This window comes from Hippoglossus stenolepis, chromosome 3 (genome assembly GCF_022539355.2).
Source record: "Hippoglossus stenolepis isolate QCI-W04-F060 chromosome 3, HSTE1.2, whole genome shotgun sequence".
Taxonomy (NCBI): domain Eukaryota; kingdom Metazoa; phylum Chordata; class Actinopteri; order Pleuronectiformes; family Pleuronectidae; genus Hippoglossus; species Hippoglossus stenolepis.
In genome coordinates, this window is record NC_061485.1 from 13040689 (window position 1) to 13059960 (window position 19272).

The window sequence follows — 19272 nt, forward strand, 5'->3', positions numbered from 1 at the left end:
CCCTAACCCTAAAACCAAGTCTTAACCCCAACACAGCCCTTTGAAGAAGTGAGGACCAGCCAAAATGTCCTCACTCTCCAAAAATGTCCTCACTCTCTAGGGCCTATGCTTACATATAAGTACAGGAACACACACGCGCGCACACACATACACACACACACAAACACACACAGGATACTCCTTCCTGTTTACTCTTTACACTTCACAGTGGCCAGTCAACTTGGGAGGGCTCTACAGTGTGATCTCATGCATTACAGCTGTTTGTAAGGTATGGTGTGTGTGAGTCTGTATGTGTGTTCCTCTACTTATATCTTTGTGAGGACCATTTAAAGAATAGACCTTACAGAGTGAGGACATTTTTGGAAAGTGAAGACATTTGACCGTTCCTTACTTTTCCAACGGGCTGTTTGAGTGTTAAGACTTGGTTTTAGGGTTAGTTTGTTAGTTTGGATGGTTAAGGTTAGGGTAAGGGGCTAGGAAATGCCTTATGTCAATGAGTGTCCTCGCTAAGATAGAAGAACAAATGTGTGTGTGTGTGTTTGTATGTGTGTGTGTGGGTGTGTGGCTGCTAAGGAGAGAATGAGCCCATGCAGAGTGTGCTAGCCCAGCTGTCACTGCTGTGACTTCAGACATGAGAGACCACAGGACACGAGCTGGAGGGCCACTGTGTGTGCTAAAGTGTGTGTGTGTGTGCGTGTGTGTGAGGAGTGTGTTGTCACCCCACACCCCCAGGCATTCTCCACAGTGCCTGGCTTCCTTCCTCCCCTTTGTTAAGCCTGTAGGGCAGCCTTCGTCAAGCTGAGCACACAAACGCCTGCATATGAATGTGTGCTGTCATCTTTATTAGGCCTCTTCCCCAACAGCCATTACATTTAACACAGGTCTTTACTGAGTGACTTTTCACTTTCATGGCCTCAGCCCTCACTCGTACTTGCCAGACGAGAGGCGTTACAGTGACCTCAGTGTGGGGTACACTTGAATACACAACTTGTTACATATGCATGGTGTTAGATAAATGCCTTTTTGTTGCTCTGAGTAATTTGGTGGTTGGTTGTGATTGTTATTTGATATGTAACTTTAAAGGGGAAGTTAATAAGTGGTGGGTTTTGTATTTCAAAGGTGAGGCAATGCTGCCAAAAATCTCTCTGTCTTTACCTGCGGTGTTCATCCCTTTTTCTCTTTGATGTATTGCTTCAGTGCAGATGCAGGCAGCGATGACTGATCAGGGCGAAGCCTCAAATAGATTTAACCCGTGTGTGTGGGTATGAGTAATGCCCAGTGTTTTGAACCACATTCTCACATTTCATCTCTTCATAAGACGGAGACCTGTTGCAGCGTGCCATCTGTATTGTGTCTGAACGCTGCGCTGCACACAACACATCCCACAAAGACAGTCACCCGCCCTAAAATTCCAGCTCAGAGAGGTGGTGTTTCTCAGAGGTGGCATTTAGAGCATTTAAAATGAGGTGACTGCAGGACATGGAGGAAAAATGCACACGCCTCTCAATGTCCACACTACACAGCACATTATTTCTTATAATGTAGAATAAAGAAGCTTCTCTAACACATTTCTTAGGTTAGATCAAAGGGTTGTGGTTTGGAGTTTGTGGTGTTAGTATCAGATCTCACTTTAAATGATACTTTACAATATGTGGTCTTGGGGTTTTGATTTAGTTTTGATGAGAGACTTCATGTCCTCGTTTTGACCTCGGTATGCACATATCAGTGACTTCACATCCTGGCTTCTGCTGTCGCTTATCAGTCCATGGTATCATAAATATTTGCAATTCATTACAGTACAATTCACCTGACATTGTCCTCAGTCTCACACAGGGGTGTGATTGTTGAGCAGAGATACCTCATGTTTTAATCATCATATGTGATTTCTTTGTCTTTCTGTAAATTACAGCTTCTATCTTGTGTGTGTGATCTTTTTTATGTGATCAGATGAGTTCGAGCATCAAACACCGTAGGCTGGATTTTCTCTCAGTGACTCGAAATCCAGTTGGATTATCTGGCTTAAATCACCAGATTGCTTTTCTTCTTCTTCTTTTTTTAACAGAGATTACAGAAATGCAATGTCCCTGCAAAAACTACAACTCTTTCACTGGAGCTAGACTTTTTAAATACTGCAATAACTGTGATTTTGCTCTATTTAAAATAAATAATTTTGTTATACACACCTCATATATAGAGACAAATGGGACATCTTAACATCTAATATCACCAAATATCAGGGAGAAGCATTATTTTACAAAAAATTATATTTAACATACAGGAACATGGACAGTAATTTAGCTAACTAACTAACTGTTTGGATTGCTGTACTTAAAGACAAATTTGAATTAGTTGTGTTTACATTTGATGCTACTTTTTTACGTAAACTCCACTATAATTATTAAATCTACTCAGCAGCTACAATTTCTTGTTTCATCTTAAGATTTTCAAAACAAAACATTTGATTAATTTACAAAACATGACTCAATTTCATTACAGATTAAATAACTGTATATTAGGGAGTTAACTACAACATTAAAGTACAGCTTACATGTTAATCAATTCAATTCAATAATATATTGTAACACTGACAGAAGCTGTTCTGTTGAAAGACAAATTTTACCTTAAGTGCATTTTGTTGTTAATACTTCAAATCTAGGGATTTTACTTGTAATAGCAGATAGTGTGATGTAAAGTTCTTCATGCACCAATGATGGTTTCACTCCAGTCATCAAAATGTAAACACAACGGCGTGAATCCATCATTCCTTAACAAGGGCTGTGGGGGCCCACACTGTGAGAGTGCTGAAAAACAGTGGGTGCATTTTATTTTGGCGGTGCACAAAAACTCCCCCGCACTTTCAAAAGTGGTGCACCTCTGTGTTTGCTGATACCACGAGAAGTGTGAGGAAAGAAGGGGTGTGAGGGGAGCAGGATCTGAATGACATGGCGTTGCTGCTTCTGCCGCTGTTCACTGACCCAAACAATTGCGGCCCAGCCCCCATGTGTGAAGTACTTTTGTGTTGTCATTGCCCTCTGAAGCCCCAGGACCAGAGGGAGGGTGGGATGTTTGGTCACCCGGAGGGGGTGAGCTCTGTGAGGCCATGGTCCACTCTGCAGCACGACACATGCTCTGTGAGGTGGATGAAAAACAAGCCTGTATTGTAATGAAAGCATTTGCATACTTGTGCGTTAGAGAGGGTGTTAACCTTTGACACCGTCAAGAACAGTGTGACAACAGAAACCACTTCTCAGAGTCTAAAGCTGAAACGCAGTTGAAAATAAAACCTGAGCGTACCTCAGTGTGTACCAAAACCTATAAGGACTGGAGAGAAAGGGCTGTTGAGTGTTTAAGGTGGAAGTCTCCTTAAAGTGGCAGCTTACACTCAAAACCAAGTGTATTAAACACATTCAAATACACATGTATCTGCATCTTAAGGGATGGTGCTGGGAATTTGTGAGATCCAAAAACCCAGATCATGATTTGTTATGTCTGAAAAAAAGATAAAAAAGAAAATGTGGTTACTTTAAAGAACAATTTGAACAATGAACAAATATTTGTGGAAGCTCAAAGAACATTTTTCTCTATAAGGGATGGAATTCAAATGTGACATCTGTCATTATTTAGAGAAAAATCCACTGGAGTTTAGCAGCAAATACCAAAATGAAACACAAAGGAAATCTTATGAGAGTAGAAAGTTCCCATGTATGTTTAATCTTTAATTGTAGCATATAATTTGGTTAAGAAGATGTTTTAGCTTCTAAAAGGTGAAAGTATCCCATTAGAGTGCCACTGATTATGTTAAACTACAATTTGTGTTTGTCAGCAATCGAGGTAATTGTCATTCAAAGGTCAGAAAGTCATAACTCAACCCACACTTAACTTGTTAATCTATTTTTTTGACCAACAACGCTCATTCTGTCTGTTGTATGATTAATGTCCGTGTATGGTAACGTTGGACAAGACAATCGCCGCCTCTTCACTTGAGTTTCTCTGAGTAGGAGGGTCTTTGTCAGGGGAGCCGGGTGCGTTTGGCTCTCAGCCCGAGAGGCTCTTCTCTCCAAGTGCACGCCGCTTCACAGAGAAGACTTGACTCTGAAATTCCTCCAGATAAGAGTTGCTAGGTGATGCTATTGTCAGATCTTCTTTGTGGTCACATATTCATACCCAAATTGTAAGGTTCTTTATGAGGACCGCCTCATTAGTAGTCAAATATTCATACCAGACCACCACCCCCCACTTGACCCCTCCTTTACCAGTCGTGGGAAAGACGTCCTGGATGAGACGTGGTTGAATTCAACCAATTACTTGGAAGAGGGTTAGAAAAGATTGTCCGCCTTAAACACGCTTTCATTTTGAAATGCCACCAAAGCCCAAACATATTTGTGCTATGTTATTAACATTGTTTGAAACATTTACAGCCACAAATTAAATTTCCAGCACAGATAAAACATCCATGACGGCTTCTAAATCTGTATTTAAACACCAGAGGCCCCAAGTTTACCAGAGCAGAAGTAGAATGGATTGTTTACACCCTGTGGTGTAGCCTGGTGTGACATCTTTAATTAAATCCCCATTCCATATACAAGAGAGGCACCAAAGATATGTGAATGCAGTTAGAAAAACAATGCTACATATATACAAGTATATATATATATATATATTAATTTTCCTTAGATTTCAGCATTTAATAATGCAGTTGAGTTCATGGACCTGACAAATGTACATGCATAGAAAACACCCATAACAACAAATACTTCAATATTTTAATACAACCACTTTTTTTTAAACTATTGCAGTAGTTTAAAGTATCTTAATACATTTACCTAAGTAAATATACATTTTATTACTAGGGCCCTCTTAGATAAACAAGGTACATGAATATTCATTGAATATGTTCACATGTTGGTACTTTAAATTTCATATTCCCGATATAAATATTGAATGTTTTACTCCACTGTAGTCAAAGTCGTAGTGTGTTGTTTTATGCTGAAATTACACCTTTAAAATATACATCATACTCACACACTAACATGCAATACTGTAGTTTTACATAGTAGTTTACTTGTGTGACTTCTACACTGTATTTCTTCATCTTGATAGATCTGGACACTTTTTAATTCTAATTCAAATGTTTGATCAATTAAACTGCAGTTGCTGATCATTTTTTTCCTGTCAGCCATCGATTATGAATAAAACAGACATTTGAAAACTTCGATCCAATGACAGTGGAGTTCGTGAAGAGCTTCGGTTTCTTCAATGAAACAGGTGCGGTCAGAGCGTTGTAGCCCCGCCCCCTGGGATCACCATATTTGGAGAACTTCCTCATTCCAAAGGGCGCGGGGCGGGGCGATGACGCCACCTGTTAGTGAATGGGCTGCGGGCTCGTGCTGACTGAGCCGGTGGAGTGAGAGAGAGAGAGAGAGAGAGAGGAGAGTGAGGGACAGACGGAGCGGACAGGCTTTCAGGAGACAAACTTTCTAATTTAGTAAGAAAAGACCTGTGGAAACATCATGGAGCTCCGTCGACTCATCTCGGTCCTGTTTTTATTTATTAACCAACTATTGTTCAGCCTCCAGTCCAAAGAACGTAAGTACTTCTTTTATTTATTGTCTTTTGAAACACTTCCCCGCACCTTATGAGTCAGGGGCTTGGAATCTGAGAGCCTCCGTAAAGTTTTACTTTCTGCTTCTGCATTGTCTGTCATTGTTGAGTTTAAAAGCTGTGTCCCGGTTTTACACACAAAGGCAAGTTGTGTGTAATGTTAGTTTAACCGTTCAAACAATGTCTAAACAACTAAGAATGACGTGAATGTTCAAAAAGAAAATTCTCTTTTTCTTTTTTTCCCCTTGACTTATTCACTTGTACTTTTAAACTTAGTTTTTAAATAAAGTTTTAATTTGTAATGGACTTTAACTTAAAGGATGAGGGGGCACCTGTTTGTTGTCTGAACATGTCCTCACTTTTTGTTTCACTGGTGTCGCACATTCATGTATTTCTCTCGTCATGGTCATTTAGCAGCCCACGCCTTTCTCATACACTTTAAGTCCTGTACGCTGGGACCTGGAGGACACGGTCAATGAAGACCTGACTCAGAGCCGACATGCTTGATTAGACCGTCAAAGCCTGGCATGTGCCCCCCATAAAGCCTCCTGGCCCCTGGGATCAAGGCAGAGGATTTATGTGTACAGTCAAACCATAGCTGTTCCCAATGATTTAACAGCCAAGTGATCAAAACTATATAACTATATATACTATATATATATATATATAGGTTGGATGTAATAACAGAGTTACAACAGGTAAAATAACTAAATGTGGATTTTTATATGAATAAATGTGTAGAAATGTGGTTCCTTGATGCATCAGGCGTCCCGGTGCTTGTTATAACCATGTGTTGTTTGTGTGTCCCTGTAGAAGTATTGCTGGACATGAGGGCTTCAGGATCAGAGCTGGGCTGGTTGACGTTGCCATATGAGAACGGAGTGAGTATTTATACCTCAACAGGCATTTTTAAGACTTCAGGTTCAACACTTGAAAGTGCCCTCCTCTTTGTGAAAGCGAGTAAGTGAGTAAAGAAAAGTCCATGTGAGAATTTGAATAAGAGTTTTCTCTCTTGTTCGTTCAATCCACACACACAAAAAAAACGTCTCCCTGGGAGTGATGGAATGAGTGGCAGCTCGATGAGGTTTGGCAGAGCTCAGCCAGTCTCATGTTAACTCTAGCCTTTCATAAAGAACTCATGAATGCCATTAAAATGTCAAGGATCAACCTAAGCTATCTAAATTTACAGTGCCAAATTGTATTTTACACAATGACAGTGTTCATTCCAGCAAACAACGAATCATAAAGCTTCAAATTTAAGACGTTTGTCCTTTTTGATTGCTCTCTGCATTTAGAGAGTACAGTAGCGGGAGGATGTGTGTTCGGTGGGAGGACTCGAGTAAAAAGAAAGAGTGGTCATATGTGGAGAACCATCCCTCTATCTATAGTTCAGTGGCTTTCCATCTAAAAAAAGCAACAGGACACGGCCACTTCCACTGTGTGGGCCACATTTCTCCTGTGTGACTTTTCTCGAAGATCTAAGAGAATACTCGTCCCCTCGTCTTTCAAGCTTTGCTTTGCGCTGATCCGGCTTTCTCACACATTTATAGTAAATTTGTACTAGAGATGAGTATTTTCAATGTGTGCTTGTGGCTTCAGCAAACACAAAAGAGCTTACTTTGTAAATACAATTGTCAGAGTCAAGAGCACATGTTGGAAAGTTGGCTTAAGTTCAGATTTACATTTGGGGGAAATACAGAAGATATAATATGTCTAACTATGAAAATCACCGTCTGATAAAATTATGCTCTAATCTAATGGAAAAATTCCATTAATTTAGCCTCTTTTCTACACTAATTAATACAAGTTTGAGCACTGATGTCGTCCCTGAAACACTCCAGTGCTGCTAACATGTGACTTTAATGAAATCAAATTGGGCCTTTTAATCTTTCTACTCGTCATTGCTTCCCTCTCTTAAAAAGTCGTAATTGCTGCCAGTCCTGCCGGGATGACTTTGCGGTCTGCTTCCAAAGTTCATTTAACTGTCATAAACGCTGGTTGGTATTCTACAGTGGCGTTTGCTCTGGTTTATGTGCGTCTCACACACGTGCATCCTCGTGTGTTAGTGGAAAACCACACACGTCGCGAGCACAGCAGCACATGTCCAGGCCAGTAATCTTAATGTGAGGAAAAAAGCTGTGGCTCACTTTTGCACTTTTATGAGCTTCTCGCTCAGCATGAAAGACGAGGTGTCTCATCAATAAAAACTGGTTCTCTGTAGGAACAAAGCCTCTGAACCCTGTACTTATACCCCAGAAAAAATGCTTTTCCTCCTTTCATTATTGTAGTTTGGTCTCAGTGACGTTTGCCCCTTAAACTGATCCCTTTCCCCTCTCTGTCTTTCTCTGTCCTGCAGTGGGAGATCGTCCAGACGGTGGTGAATGGCTCGCTTTTCTATACCTACACTGTTTGTAGCATAGACTCGACTGAACAGGAAAACTGGTTACGTACAACGTTCATTCAGCGGCGCCCGGGGACATCCCGCGTCTCTGTGGAGCTACGTTTCATTGTACGAGACTGCAACACCTTTGATGGAGCCTCTGTGGCCTGCAAAGAAACCTTCAACCTTTTCATCTCAGAGGCGGATGCTGATGTGGGAACCAACTTCCGTAAAGGGCAGTTCCGAAAAGTGGCCACCATCGCCCCTGATGAGGTCACACGGGGCCCCGAGCTGAAGGTCAACATAGAGACGAGGATCGTGGGGCCTCTGTCCAAAGAGGGCTTCTACCTTGCTTTCCAGGACATGGGCACTTGTGTGGCGCTCCTCTCTGTCAGAGTTTATTACAAGTCGTGCCCGTCCACGGTGCAGAGCTTGGCGGCCTTCCCGGAGACAGTGGCGGACGCTCTCACGGTAGTGGAGGGAGCCTGCGTGGAGAACGCCGTCAGTCAGGCCACCCCACGCATCTACTGCACGGCTGAAGGTGAATGGGTGGTTCCCGTGGGTCAGTGCCAGTGTCTGTCAGGCTACGAAACCACCGGGGAATCCTGCCAAGGTAAGCACGGCCAAAAATATGCCATGCACTCAACTGAGACGCGTTTGTGTTGCCGCGGGAGTCGTAGTAAATGAAACACCTGCAACCACGATCTTTGGCGAGATGTGAGAAATGAGTGCTCAGGAATGTTAATTGTGTCTGGTTTGTTTGGGGATCTGCAGTAAAAACACAACATATCTGTCGAGAAATAGGTCATACACTGCAGGACTGAGTAGGAGGGAAAAGGGGAAGAAACTGGGAAGGTGTCTTAACCTGTTTGTTTTGTTTAGATTTAGAGGAAACCATGGAATTGCTCCATGTGATGGCAGATACAAAAAAGTCCCTGGTGAACAGACTCCCACCGGTGCCTCATCCTCTCCTCACCTATTGGCCAATAGCACATTCTTTCCACTGTGTTTCTCTCAGGACTCAGGAATGGGGCTGGGCTGAGGTGCTATTTTATGGATAGGCCGTTGGCTGGAGGTGACAGTACGAGAAGCTTTGTTCCACTGCTATGTGGACTTTGAGTTTGTTGTGTGTTCACACTATAAAAAGGACAAAACTCAAGGATGTCCTGGGATGGAGAATTTGAACTTGTGTTAATGGACACAATAGTAGATGGGCCAAAAGTAGAAAACTAAGTATTGAACATTTTGCTTTTGCTTTCTCTTTCCCCGCCAAGCTCTATTTTACGTTATGTTTATTCAAATTAGCTAAGGACGTGAATTTCTTGTTTACAAACTCCCCTAACTGGGTATTACGAAGGTCATTTTTTATTATTTGGTTATTTTTGAGCAGGTGGCTTTTAAAATCAAATGAAAAAATGGAAACACATTTGAGAATGATGGGAATTTTAGGAGCATAGTGTTGAGTTTTTGTGCTTTTGTGCTTTTGTGTTTTCGTGTGGCACTGTGAATTAGGTAAAGTATGAAAAACATGTATGGTTTGCTCTGTCCTCGAGAAAAACCTGAAAGGGCATAAAGAAGGTAAATTACCTTCTTTTTTTTTTATAATAACAAATAGATATGTATAGCTGTAGTGTTCATACTGTGCGTGTGGAGGCTGGCAGTGTCCGGGCATTCTGGGGTGTGGTGTGTGGTGTGTTGAGCTGTCTGGAGGAAACGTGGGAGGAGAGACAGGGTAAAGGGAGGAGGAGGAGGAAGGAGGCTGTGGGGACTTCTGAAAGGAATTCTTTCACCCTGGCGTCAACCTACATCACTGATTGACTAAAGGAAGGACTGTGTGAATGTGACAAGATGACTACCTGAGTGCTGTCTTCTCCCCGCAAAGTATTTGTTTTTGTGACCGTTGCCAAGCGACAGAAACCACAGATTACAGGGAAAAGGCCGACACACCTCTCGGAGGTTAGACTGAGTCAGCCTGTGGTTTATGACTCCTGATGGTCCGAGTCACCTTGACGGTTTAGGGTTTGGCCTCCCTTCTAAGTTTGTTCCAGGAGATGAACAGATTATTTTTAACAGCTGAAAGAATTATTAAAGAGTTACTTTGATAGTTGATTCATCATTTAAGTCCCTTTTTTGTTCTTGTTCTTGTTTTTTCTTTTCTGTTTCACTTCAATCTAAATGGAATATCTTTGGGTTTTTGACTTGGTTTGACAAAACTTAAAGCCTTTTTCCTGTTTAACCTTTTCTTACCATTTCTTTACGGTCTAATTATCTTTGATAGATTTGTACTGAGCTTAAAAAGAGTGATCTGTGAACTGTGGCTAAAAAAACTAAGGGAAAAAGGGAGGAAGTCGAGGCAGAGGAATGTTTCAGACTTTGAAGTTCCTGACAACTGGGCCAAGCACCTGAAAGGGAAGTGAAACGGCAACTGTCGAGAGCAACACAGGAAATATTTGACTGGAAAAAACTGCGATTTCCAAAGTCTGGAGGATGATCTGATACTTATGACACAGGAAATCATTTTTATTACATAAATAAAACACAATGTTGTTTCTTCTCCCAGGCCTCGCTCCAGTTTTTATGTTGTAGAAAGTGATATCCTCTTAAGGGCTCATGGCCTGAGTGTGGATTCCACTGAGGAGCCCAACTGTTGTGGGAAAAGGAAGTAAAGTGAGCTGAGGAGGAATGCTGAGTGACACAAATAAGCAGGTTGTCCTTGGTCGGAGTCAGAGGGTGGGGAGCGAGTCGACAGTTGGTGCATGAGGGTGGTTAGTTCCGTGGCTGCTTAGTTAGGTGTGGAGTGTAATTTAGTCAAGAGGATTAGTGGAGCAACAGGACAGCTGTTAGCCAATGACATGCCCCCGCTTCGCCTCCCTTTGCTCTTTCATCCGGTTGTTAACACACGCAACGAGCTCCCTAATCCATGTTCCCACTCATTAGAACAATGAGCCAACACAAAGAGCAAAAAACAGATTCAATTAACAGATGCACCGGTGCGGAACATACGTCCTTTTCACATGTGTGCTGTGGTCACAGGAGAGCGCGGCACAATAAGAGGGACACATTCCACCAACAAGTGAAAACTTACATTTGTTTAACCACTGAAAGTTTAAAACTTCTCGTGGATTAACAACATTCTAAACAAAGATGATCAAAAATGTTAGTTATGAGTGTATGTATTCATGCTATGTACAGCTGCCGCCATTCTGGAGCTGTATAATGAGTAGAACGTATTTATGGCACCACTCCGTCCAATCACGTAGACAATAGATGAATGGGGCTGGAGTTTCTTTGGTACGTGACAGAGGCCCTGCTGCTGCGGCTCAAGATGGAATGGGCTGGCCCCTCTTTCTTATGCGAAAAGACCCCACTACACCCCCACTGCCGCCAAGTGACTCCCCTGAGAGAACTTCTGTTGGTGCTCCAGACCTTTCCCCCACCCCATCCCCCCACCTATTCATCTCTACCCCCCACTCAGAACTCAACCTGCTGCCTCTCCTGCGCCGCTGCACTGCTCAGGGTGCAAAGGTCCTTCTGCCTTGGTGGTGAAGTAACGCGACCATGTCTTAAATCCAGGGTTCATTTGACCTCCTCTCTCGGCCACCAGCACAGGGGCCACATGAAAGGCTGCTCCCCGGGGAGACAGCAGAATGAAAGCGGAGCCACAAGTTCTTTCTCAAGATCCGCTCTTTTTATCTTTTATTTTTTGTACTGCGCTCTGAGGTTTTTTATCGCCCCCAGAAAGTATGTGCATCTGTTTCCATAAACCAAAAATCATATTTGTTTCCAACTGCTTTTCCTCTTTCCTGATTCTCTCGTACACTGACTATTCAACGTTACGTGCTGTAATTTGTGACTGGTGTCGTGGGGTCAGAGGAAGGAAGGAAGAAAGGGAGGAAACATCAGTCTCCGGCTGACTTGCCACTTCTCGCATCCTGGTTTCTGTCCAGTCTGCATGTTCATTAACCTCCCATGCCCCTGGAAGGCTGTTTATCTGCTGCACTCCAAAATGTCCATCGCAGCGCTCCTGCAGTGTCCAAGGTGCCGTTTCCTTTGGCAAAAACACAAATACTATCTGCCAGGGAATTTGAGCTGAGTGCGAGTCCACAGGGGGAAAGCAGATCAGATCACCTGATGGATTTAATGCACTGCACTCATCCGGTTGACACCCGCAGTGTGACCTGAGATTAGGCCTCCGAGCAAAAAAGGCGAGTGGAGGCAGATCGTCAGGGAAATCCCTTTCATTCCTCTGGATACAAAGACTCTGTGATTATAGGTTACTCACAACAAAAGCTTCCTGTTGGGCGTAAAGGGCTGGTATTACAGACACAGCTTCATTGTTTGCATCATTCCTTCCTGTGTTTGTCCGTTCCACAGTTAGTGCTGTATATGTCATGCTTAAACCAACACACATCATCTCTCTCTCATGCAGCGTGCAAGCCAGGCTACTTCAAGCCGTCTGTATCCAGCGAGTTATGTCAGGTTTGTCCTGATAATACCAAACCCTCCGGCACCGGCGCAACTGAATGTCAATGTGAGGAAGGTTTCTTCCGCTCCCCTTCAGACCCTCCAACATCTCCCTGCTCCGGTAAAGACCCACCTCACTGACACCTCACTGAAAAAGTCAACTTTTATACTCATTACAGGCAGATTGGAGACTCAAACTAACTGTTCTGTCACACACTTCCCTCCTGAAGCCCCACCCAGTGCCCCTCGCGAGCTGACCTCCACCACCCTGTCAGCTGACGGCAGGCTGCAGCTGTCCTGGAGCCCACCGCTGGTGACTGGAGGCCGCAGTGACCTCACCTACAGCGTGGTGTGTGAGCACTGCGAGGGCGCCCTGTGCATCCCCTGTGGTGAGAAGATACGTTACGACCCAGGCCCCACAGGCCTGCGAGACGCCACGGTCGTCGTCTCTGACCTGGATTCTCATCTGAACTACACCTTCACTGTGGAGGCTCACAGCGGCGTGTCCCAGTACGGCACTGACAGACCCACAGTAACCATCACTACTGCTCTGGACTACACAGGTGAGCCCAGTCACATGGAAACATTTTCTTTTTTACTTTGATTTAATCCTGTGTATATGTTTTCTCAGTCTTTACTTTTTTATCGATTGAATAATGTTTTCATTTAACAAATACAAAAACAAAAAACATTTTCGTTTTTACATTTTTTTCTGTGCGTGTCTATTTTATACATTTCAGTGAATATGACCACTCTGACCGAAAGGAGCGTGTAAAATTGTTATTACTTAAAATACTTCATGTGTAATGTCTTCTATGGACTTAGCATGAGAAAATATATACTGTATATTTGTTGTATTTTCAAAAAGTCAGACACACAAATGTACAGTTTGTTATTACAATAAAGTAAATTCCAACAATAAAAATTTAATCTAATCTCTATTTGCAGGAATAAAGCTAAGTAAAAACTACTAGACCAGAATAACAGCTAAAGGGCATATAAACGATTACGGTATTCAACCACATTTTACAGCTTTAACGTGTCATTTTGAAGACAAGCAAGTATTAAGAAGTAACCAGGTGATAAAACAAGAATTCAGTCTGACCCACTAAGTCCCAAAGGCTTTAATTTCCATGCGTCCTTCCCACAGACTGTGATTAGTCACCAACCATTATTTTGCTTTCCGCCTCTCTCCGACTGCTCAGATCCCCCCAAGGTGACGTTGATCCATCTGGACAATCGCAGCCCCACCAGTCTGTCTCTGTCCTGGACTCTGTCTCGCAGACCTCCAGTCCACATCAATCACCGCTATGAGCTTATGTACCGCAGAAAAGTAAGACGGATTGCTTTGTGCTTGTTTTCCTCCCTCGTTCAAATTTTCAGGTTGTTGAAAGACATTTTCAAGCGCTGAGGAAAACTGCTCTAAACCGCCCACTTTTAACTTTGTCCTCGCAGGACGGCGACGGCGAGCGGGACGTGACCACCTACACGGTCGTGATTTCGGACAGAAGCTCGGTCCAGATAAATGACCTCACCCCAAACACCACGTACACGTTCAGGGTCCAGGCGCTGAGTCCGGAGGGCAACCCGGGCAGCTACAGCACCGAGCAAGAGTTCCACACTTCACCAATAGGTAACAGAAACCTTCAAATCCACCGGGAATAAAACAGTTTCTCTGCAGGAACCTGAATTTGATTAATAAATATTTCTGTTTCTGTGATTGTGTGCAGCCGAGTCTCAGGTCCAGAGCAACTCCACCATGGTGATGGGAGCCGTAGTTGGAGTAGCTGTGATCCTGCTGGTCGTGGTGGCCGTGCTACTGCTGCGTAAACGGTTGGTGACCGCACCTATCATATCCACATCCAACGCCTGTGTCATTCAGATAAATGTCATCTACGAACATGCAGACTGTGTTATTACGTGCCACAAGCTCGAGTTAATTACCAATACTGTGCAGTGACATCTTAGGGGGGGCTTATGAGTAATAGCCGGTGCCGTTATTGAACACAGCCTTGGTCTTCTTTAGCTGGGACCAACTTGCAATTACTGAAAAGTCCGTGTGTATTCTGCGATAGTGATGGTCTTGTTTTCTTCTCAGGAGACTGAGCTCTCACGTCAGGGGAGGACCAGAGGATCCGTACTTCTCCACAGGTTAGAAAACCCCACAATACAAACACTACAATAAGAAGAAGAAACCGTTTATTACTCAGTCTGATATTCTGGTCATTATTTCCTCCTCAGATCAGCTCAAGCCTCTGAAGACCTACGTTGATCCACACATGTATGAGGACCCCAACATCGCCATCCAAAAGTTTGTCACAGAAATTGACCCGAGTGCTATTAGCAAACAAAAGGTCATCGGTGTAGGTGAGTGTTCTCAAACCGTTCAGCTTCCATTTCACGAAATCCCGGTGCGATATTGTTTCCTGACATCCCTGTCGTCTGTCTGCCGATCAGGAGAGTTTGGAGAAGTGTTCTGGGGCGTGATGAAGGCGCATGGGCGAGCAGAGGTGGCCGTGGCGATCAAGACCCTGAAGCTGGGCTACTCGGAGAAACAGAGGCAAGACTTCCTGAGCGAGGCCAGCATCATGGGACAGTTCTCGCACCCCAACATCATCCGCCTGGAGGGGGTCGTCACGAAATGTGAGTCGAGACCTCGAAACCGAAACCTAAACCTAGCTGCCACTCACAGCTTATTGTTATTATCTGCGTGTGTATTTAAATTTCACTAAACATGTTTTTTTGTCTTCATTTTCAGTCAAGCATGCCATGATAGTGACTGAATACATGGAGAACGGCGCTTTAGACACATATCTGAAGGTAGGTTCTCAATGACTTAAACTTTACAGTTAATATTTGCCTTTCTCAGAAACTCAGCTAAGGGGCAAACTCAGAAAAAATTTGTCTATATCTATATGTTTAAATAACCATCTATAGGGTATATTTCCCAAAATGTCAATGTATTGCTTTTATGTATTTTAAGTTTATATTAAAGCCAAAAGACAAGGAAAGAATTTAATGTTCAAGTAAGACCTAGAATGGCACTCGGAGCATTAGTTTGTAATCCTGCTAACTAATGAAAATCCAATTGAAAACATAACCTCCTTGGTGGAGGTAATGAAGAATAAGAAAAGGTTTTAAACAGGTTATGTGCATATTTCTGTTCCCTTTAGGACCGGGATGGAGAGATTCCTTCATATCAGTTGGTGGGAATGCTGCGTGGAATAGCTGCTGGCATGAAATACCTCTCCGACATGAACTACGTCCACCGGGACCTGGCAGCGAGAAACGTTCTGGTGAACAGCAACCTGGAGTGTAAAGTGTCTGACTTTGGCCTCTCGCGTGTGTTGGAGGACGATGCCGAGGGCACCTATACAACCAGAGTGAGTCTTAACAGCAGAACACAGACCAACCCTTATTTTCCTTTTAGAGACTGTTAATGATCTTTTCTTTTTAACTCCCAAGTGTCCAGTCCTAAGTGTTGATCTTTCAGCACCATGTGTTTCCATTCCACTCATTACTTGTTAATTTGTCTCTTCTGTCAGGGAGGTAAAATCCCCATCCGCTGGACCGCCCCCGAGGCCATCGCATTCAGGAAATTCACTTCAGCCAGCGACGTGTGGAGCTTCGGCATCGTCATGTGGGAAGTCATGGCATTTGGAGAACGGCCCTACTGGGACATGAGCAACCATGAGGTATGTTTCATTCGTCAAGACCTCTCTCCTAGTCTTATGGGGGTGATGAGGGACCGTTTAGGCCTGCGTGGGTCAAACTTTAATGTATATTACACTGAGTCGCTGCAGGGAAGGTGGTGATGGAAAGTAGCCTGACATCCAGCGTAGTTTCCCACCAACGTCTTCAAATTTACTGTTAACGTCAACATGCGGACGCAGCACTTCTTTGGACCGCTGCCTGTTCAAACTCCTCGTCTGTCGCTTCAACCATTAACATACTTTAAATCTAAGCACTGACTTCACTCTGCCCCCGTTTCTTCCTCAAGGTCATGAAAGCCATCAACGAGGCCTTCAGGCTTCCTGCGCCCATGGACTGTCCATCCGCCATCTACCAGCTCATGTTCCAGTGTTGGCAGCACGACCGCTCCACACGACCTCGCTTCTCAGACATCGTGAACCTTCTGGACAAACTGCTCCGAAACCCAGAGTCTCTGAAAACCATCGCTGACTTTGATCCACGGTATGAATATGAATCTTTAAGTAAAACAGACATTCATTGTCACTTAAAACTAAAGAACAATCCTATGTTCTGTCTCCGCCAGTCATATAAACCAAGTGATACTAATCTAAATGTATGTGTATTAAGGGAAATGCACTCATTACCACCTGGTATCTTGTTTATTTAATCTGCACGAAAACAAAGAGTCAAAATGAATGGGTTTTATATTTGGAACTATTATTGGCGAGGTGACTTCCTGGTTGGCTGCCAACTGTTCCCGGCCAATAAATAGACCTGAACACAACCAACAAACTGCTATTGTTGCTTTTACACACAATACACACACACACACTAATACTTGGGGAATTATTATTATTACTGTTGTTATTATTAGCAGTATTATAATCAGTTTCGGATTTCTCTTAGATGTAAAGTAAATTTTGTGCAGGATTTTTGAAAGTGAACAACTTGTATTTGTATTTATAAGCCAATGTGTTGCAATAAAAAGTTGATGTTCACCCTCCGCTAGTTATTCAACTAGAGCAGCATTAGAAGTTGTATCTGATCTACAGTCGGTGTATATACAGGAGCAGTAAATGACTGAGTGAGTAATCTACATATATGTCGTTCCTTTGCAGTGTGTCCATCCGGCTGCCGAGCACAAGCCACTGCGATGGCACCATGTTCGGGTCGGTGCCCGAGTGGCTGGAGTCCATCAAGATGAGTCAATACCACGAAAGCTTCACTCGCGCAGGGATCACGACCATGGAGCAGGTGCTCTCCTTGAGACATGAGTAAGTGCACACATGACACGGGTGAATCTGGCACCGAGCCACATCTTGCGGCAGCACAGACAACGTATTGAGTTGAAACATTTGTCGTCTAGTTTGTGATGCAGGAATAATCCCCTGCGCCTCTGCCCATAGCATTCCGATCATTCTTTACTGCTATAACTTCTACTGCCTTTTAAGACTGTAAATTATATTCAGCTAGAATGGCCCTCAGTAGTGCGCATACCTCTGCCAAGGCCCAACAGTCCCCTCAAATTTAAACAAGCCTAATAGCTGAGGTCACAATAAATCAGCCACAACATTTCTATCCCTATTGGAACAGCGTGTGAAAAAATGTCACCCCCATGAAACCACATGCAAATCAACTACATCCAGATTCTTATTTGGATCTGCATTAAATTGCACACACTCAGAAAATACCAGCCCCCCAAATATGCTAGATTGTTCTCATTAGGATCCTTGAATTATTAATAATAAGAAATCTGTGAAAATGTCTAAAAAAAGGCCCATCTCACAATGTGAGACAACAAAGGGATGAAAAGTTCCTGGATATGACCCTTGCTTACAAACAAACCAACCAACCAACCAACCAACAAATAGACAGGGCCGGAAAAAAAACTAATTGGCCGAGAAAAGTATTGTGTTTTAATACAATTATTGGTCAATTAATGAAGCTTATATTATTATTTATATAATTTTTTTCACTCTTTGAACAATGTATTTATAATATAAACAACCTATGTCAACTGTTTATGCCGTCGCTTTCGAGTGTATAAGCAACCCTTCCTGATAATCACTAGTGTATCTCTGTGCTCTCGTAATGCAAATTGTTTTTTTTTAGATGACTAAAACTGTCATTTTTGTTTTTTTCCTTCCAGAGACATCAGGAATATCGGCGTGCGGCTGCCCGGTCACATGAAGAGGATAGCGTACAGCATCCTGGGCCTGAAAGATGAGATCAGCTCGCTCAGCGTGTTCACAGTGTGATCTAAAGCATTCCTCCAAATCAAAGTGCACTGACCGACCATGCTATTTTACTCCTGGAGGACTGAAGCGGGGGGGGCGGGGGTTAAAACTAAGCCATGCTGCCGAGGTTTATTTTTTACCTTTGGCGCAGCGCGGCGCGACTGAAGAGGAACCTACAAGCCACTCAGAAAGGACTGAGATTGAAAACACTTATGTACTTTATAACAAAAGAAGAGGAATATTGTATCTTTATGTAAAAATGTGTTATAAGATAAATTATGTGATGTAGTGAGACAATGCAAAGGGTGCCGGTCTCTGTATTCACTGAATGACTGAACTATCTGAAGCTCTTAAAGATAAAAAGGGCTTTTTTCTTCCAAGCACTCACTTTATCTGGCCAGTGTGTCTGGATCCTTAAATCAGTTTGTTTTGCTCCACTTTTTGTTTTCAATGAGACTTGCTGTTATATTTGGAATAAGCGTTCCACTCAGGGTAAAGCATCACACATTCTTCTGGTTAGTCTGTGTTTCACATGATGCGTTTTCCTCACATCATTTGTTTGTTTACAACAAGTCTTAATTCAACTGTCCATTCTTATTTAATATTTATTTTTTACTTTATATTTATGACATTTGTTACATGAGAAATAAGTCTGACCTGGCGAATATTTGCCAGGCCGTGTATTTTTGTGATGAAATAAAGTGTTACCTGTGACTGGATCACTTTCTCGTACTCGGCCGTCGTCGACTTGTTTTTGTTTTTATATCAGTGTTGTTATTAACCATCGTAGCAACTATTGGATCGATTAACACTTTTCAATGACATTCATGCTCCCCAGAGGGTGAATCTTACTGACTTTGGTGACATGACCTCTAGTGCCACCATGAGGTTGAGGTT

General features: G+C 43.0%; 1 protein-coding gene across 1 annotated transcript; it reads left to right on the forward strand.

The window, feature by feature from the left end:
- Positions 1-5408: 5408 nt before the first annotated feature.
- epha2a (eph receptor A2 a) lies at positions 5409-19107 on the forward strand. Its single transcript, XM_035152854.2, has 17 exons — positions 5409-5586; positions 6415-6482; positions 7958-8594; positions 12411-12566; positions 12676-13008; positions 13651-13778; positions 13901-14078; positions 14176-14278; positions 14544-14596; positions 14687-14812; positions 14903-15088; positions 15204-15265; positions 15619-15828; positions 15991-16140; positions 16446-16639; positions 17257-17412; positions 18288-19107. Exons 1-17 carry the CDS (start codon positions 5511-5513, stop codon positions 18394-18396), a joined length of 2925 nt encoding a protein of 974 aa, XP_035008745.1. The 5' UTR covers positions 5409-5510; the 3' UTR covers positions 18397-19107.
- The last annotated feature ends 165 nt before the right edge of the window (positions 19108-19272 follow it).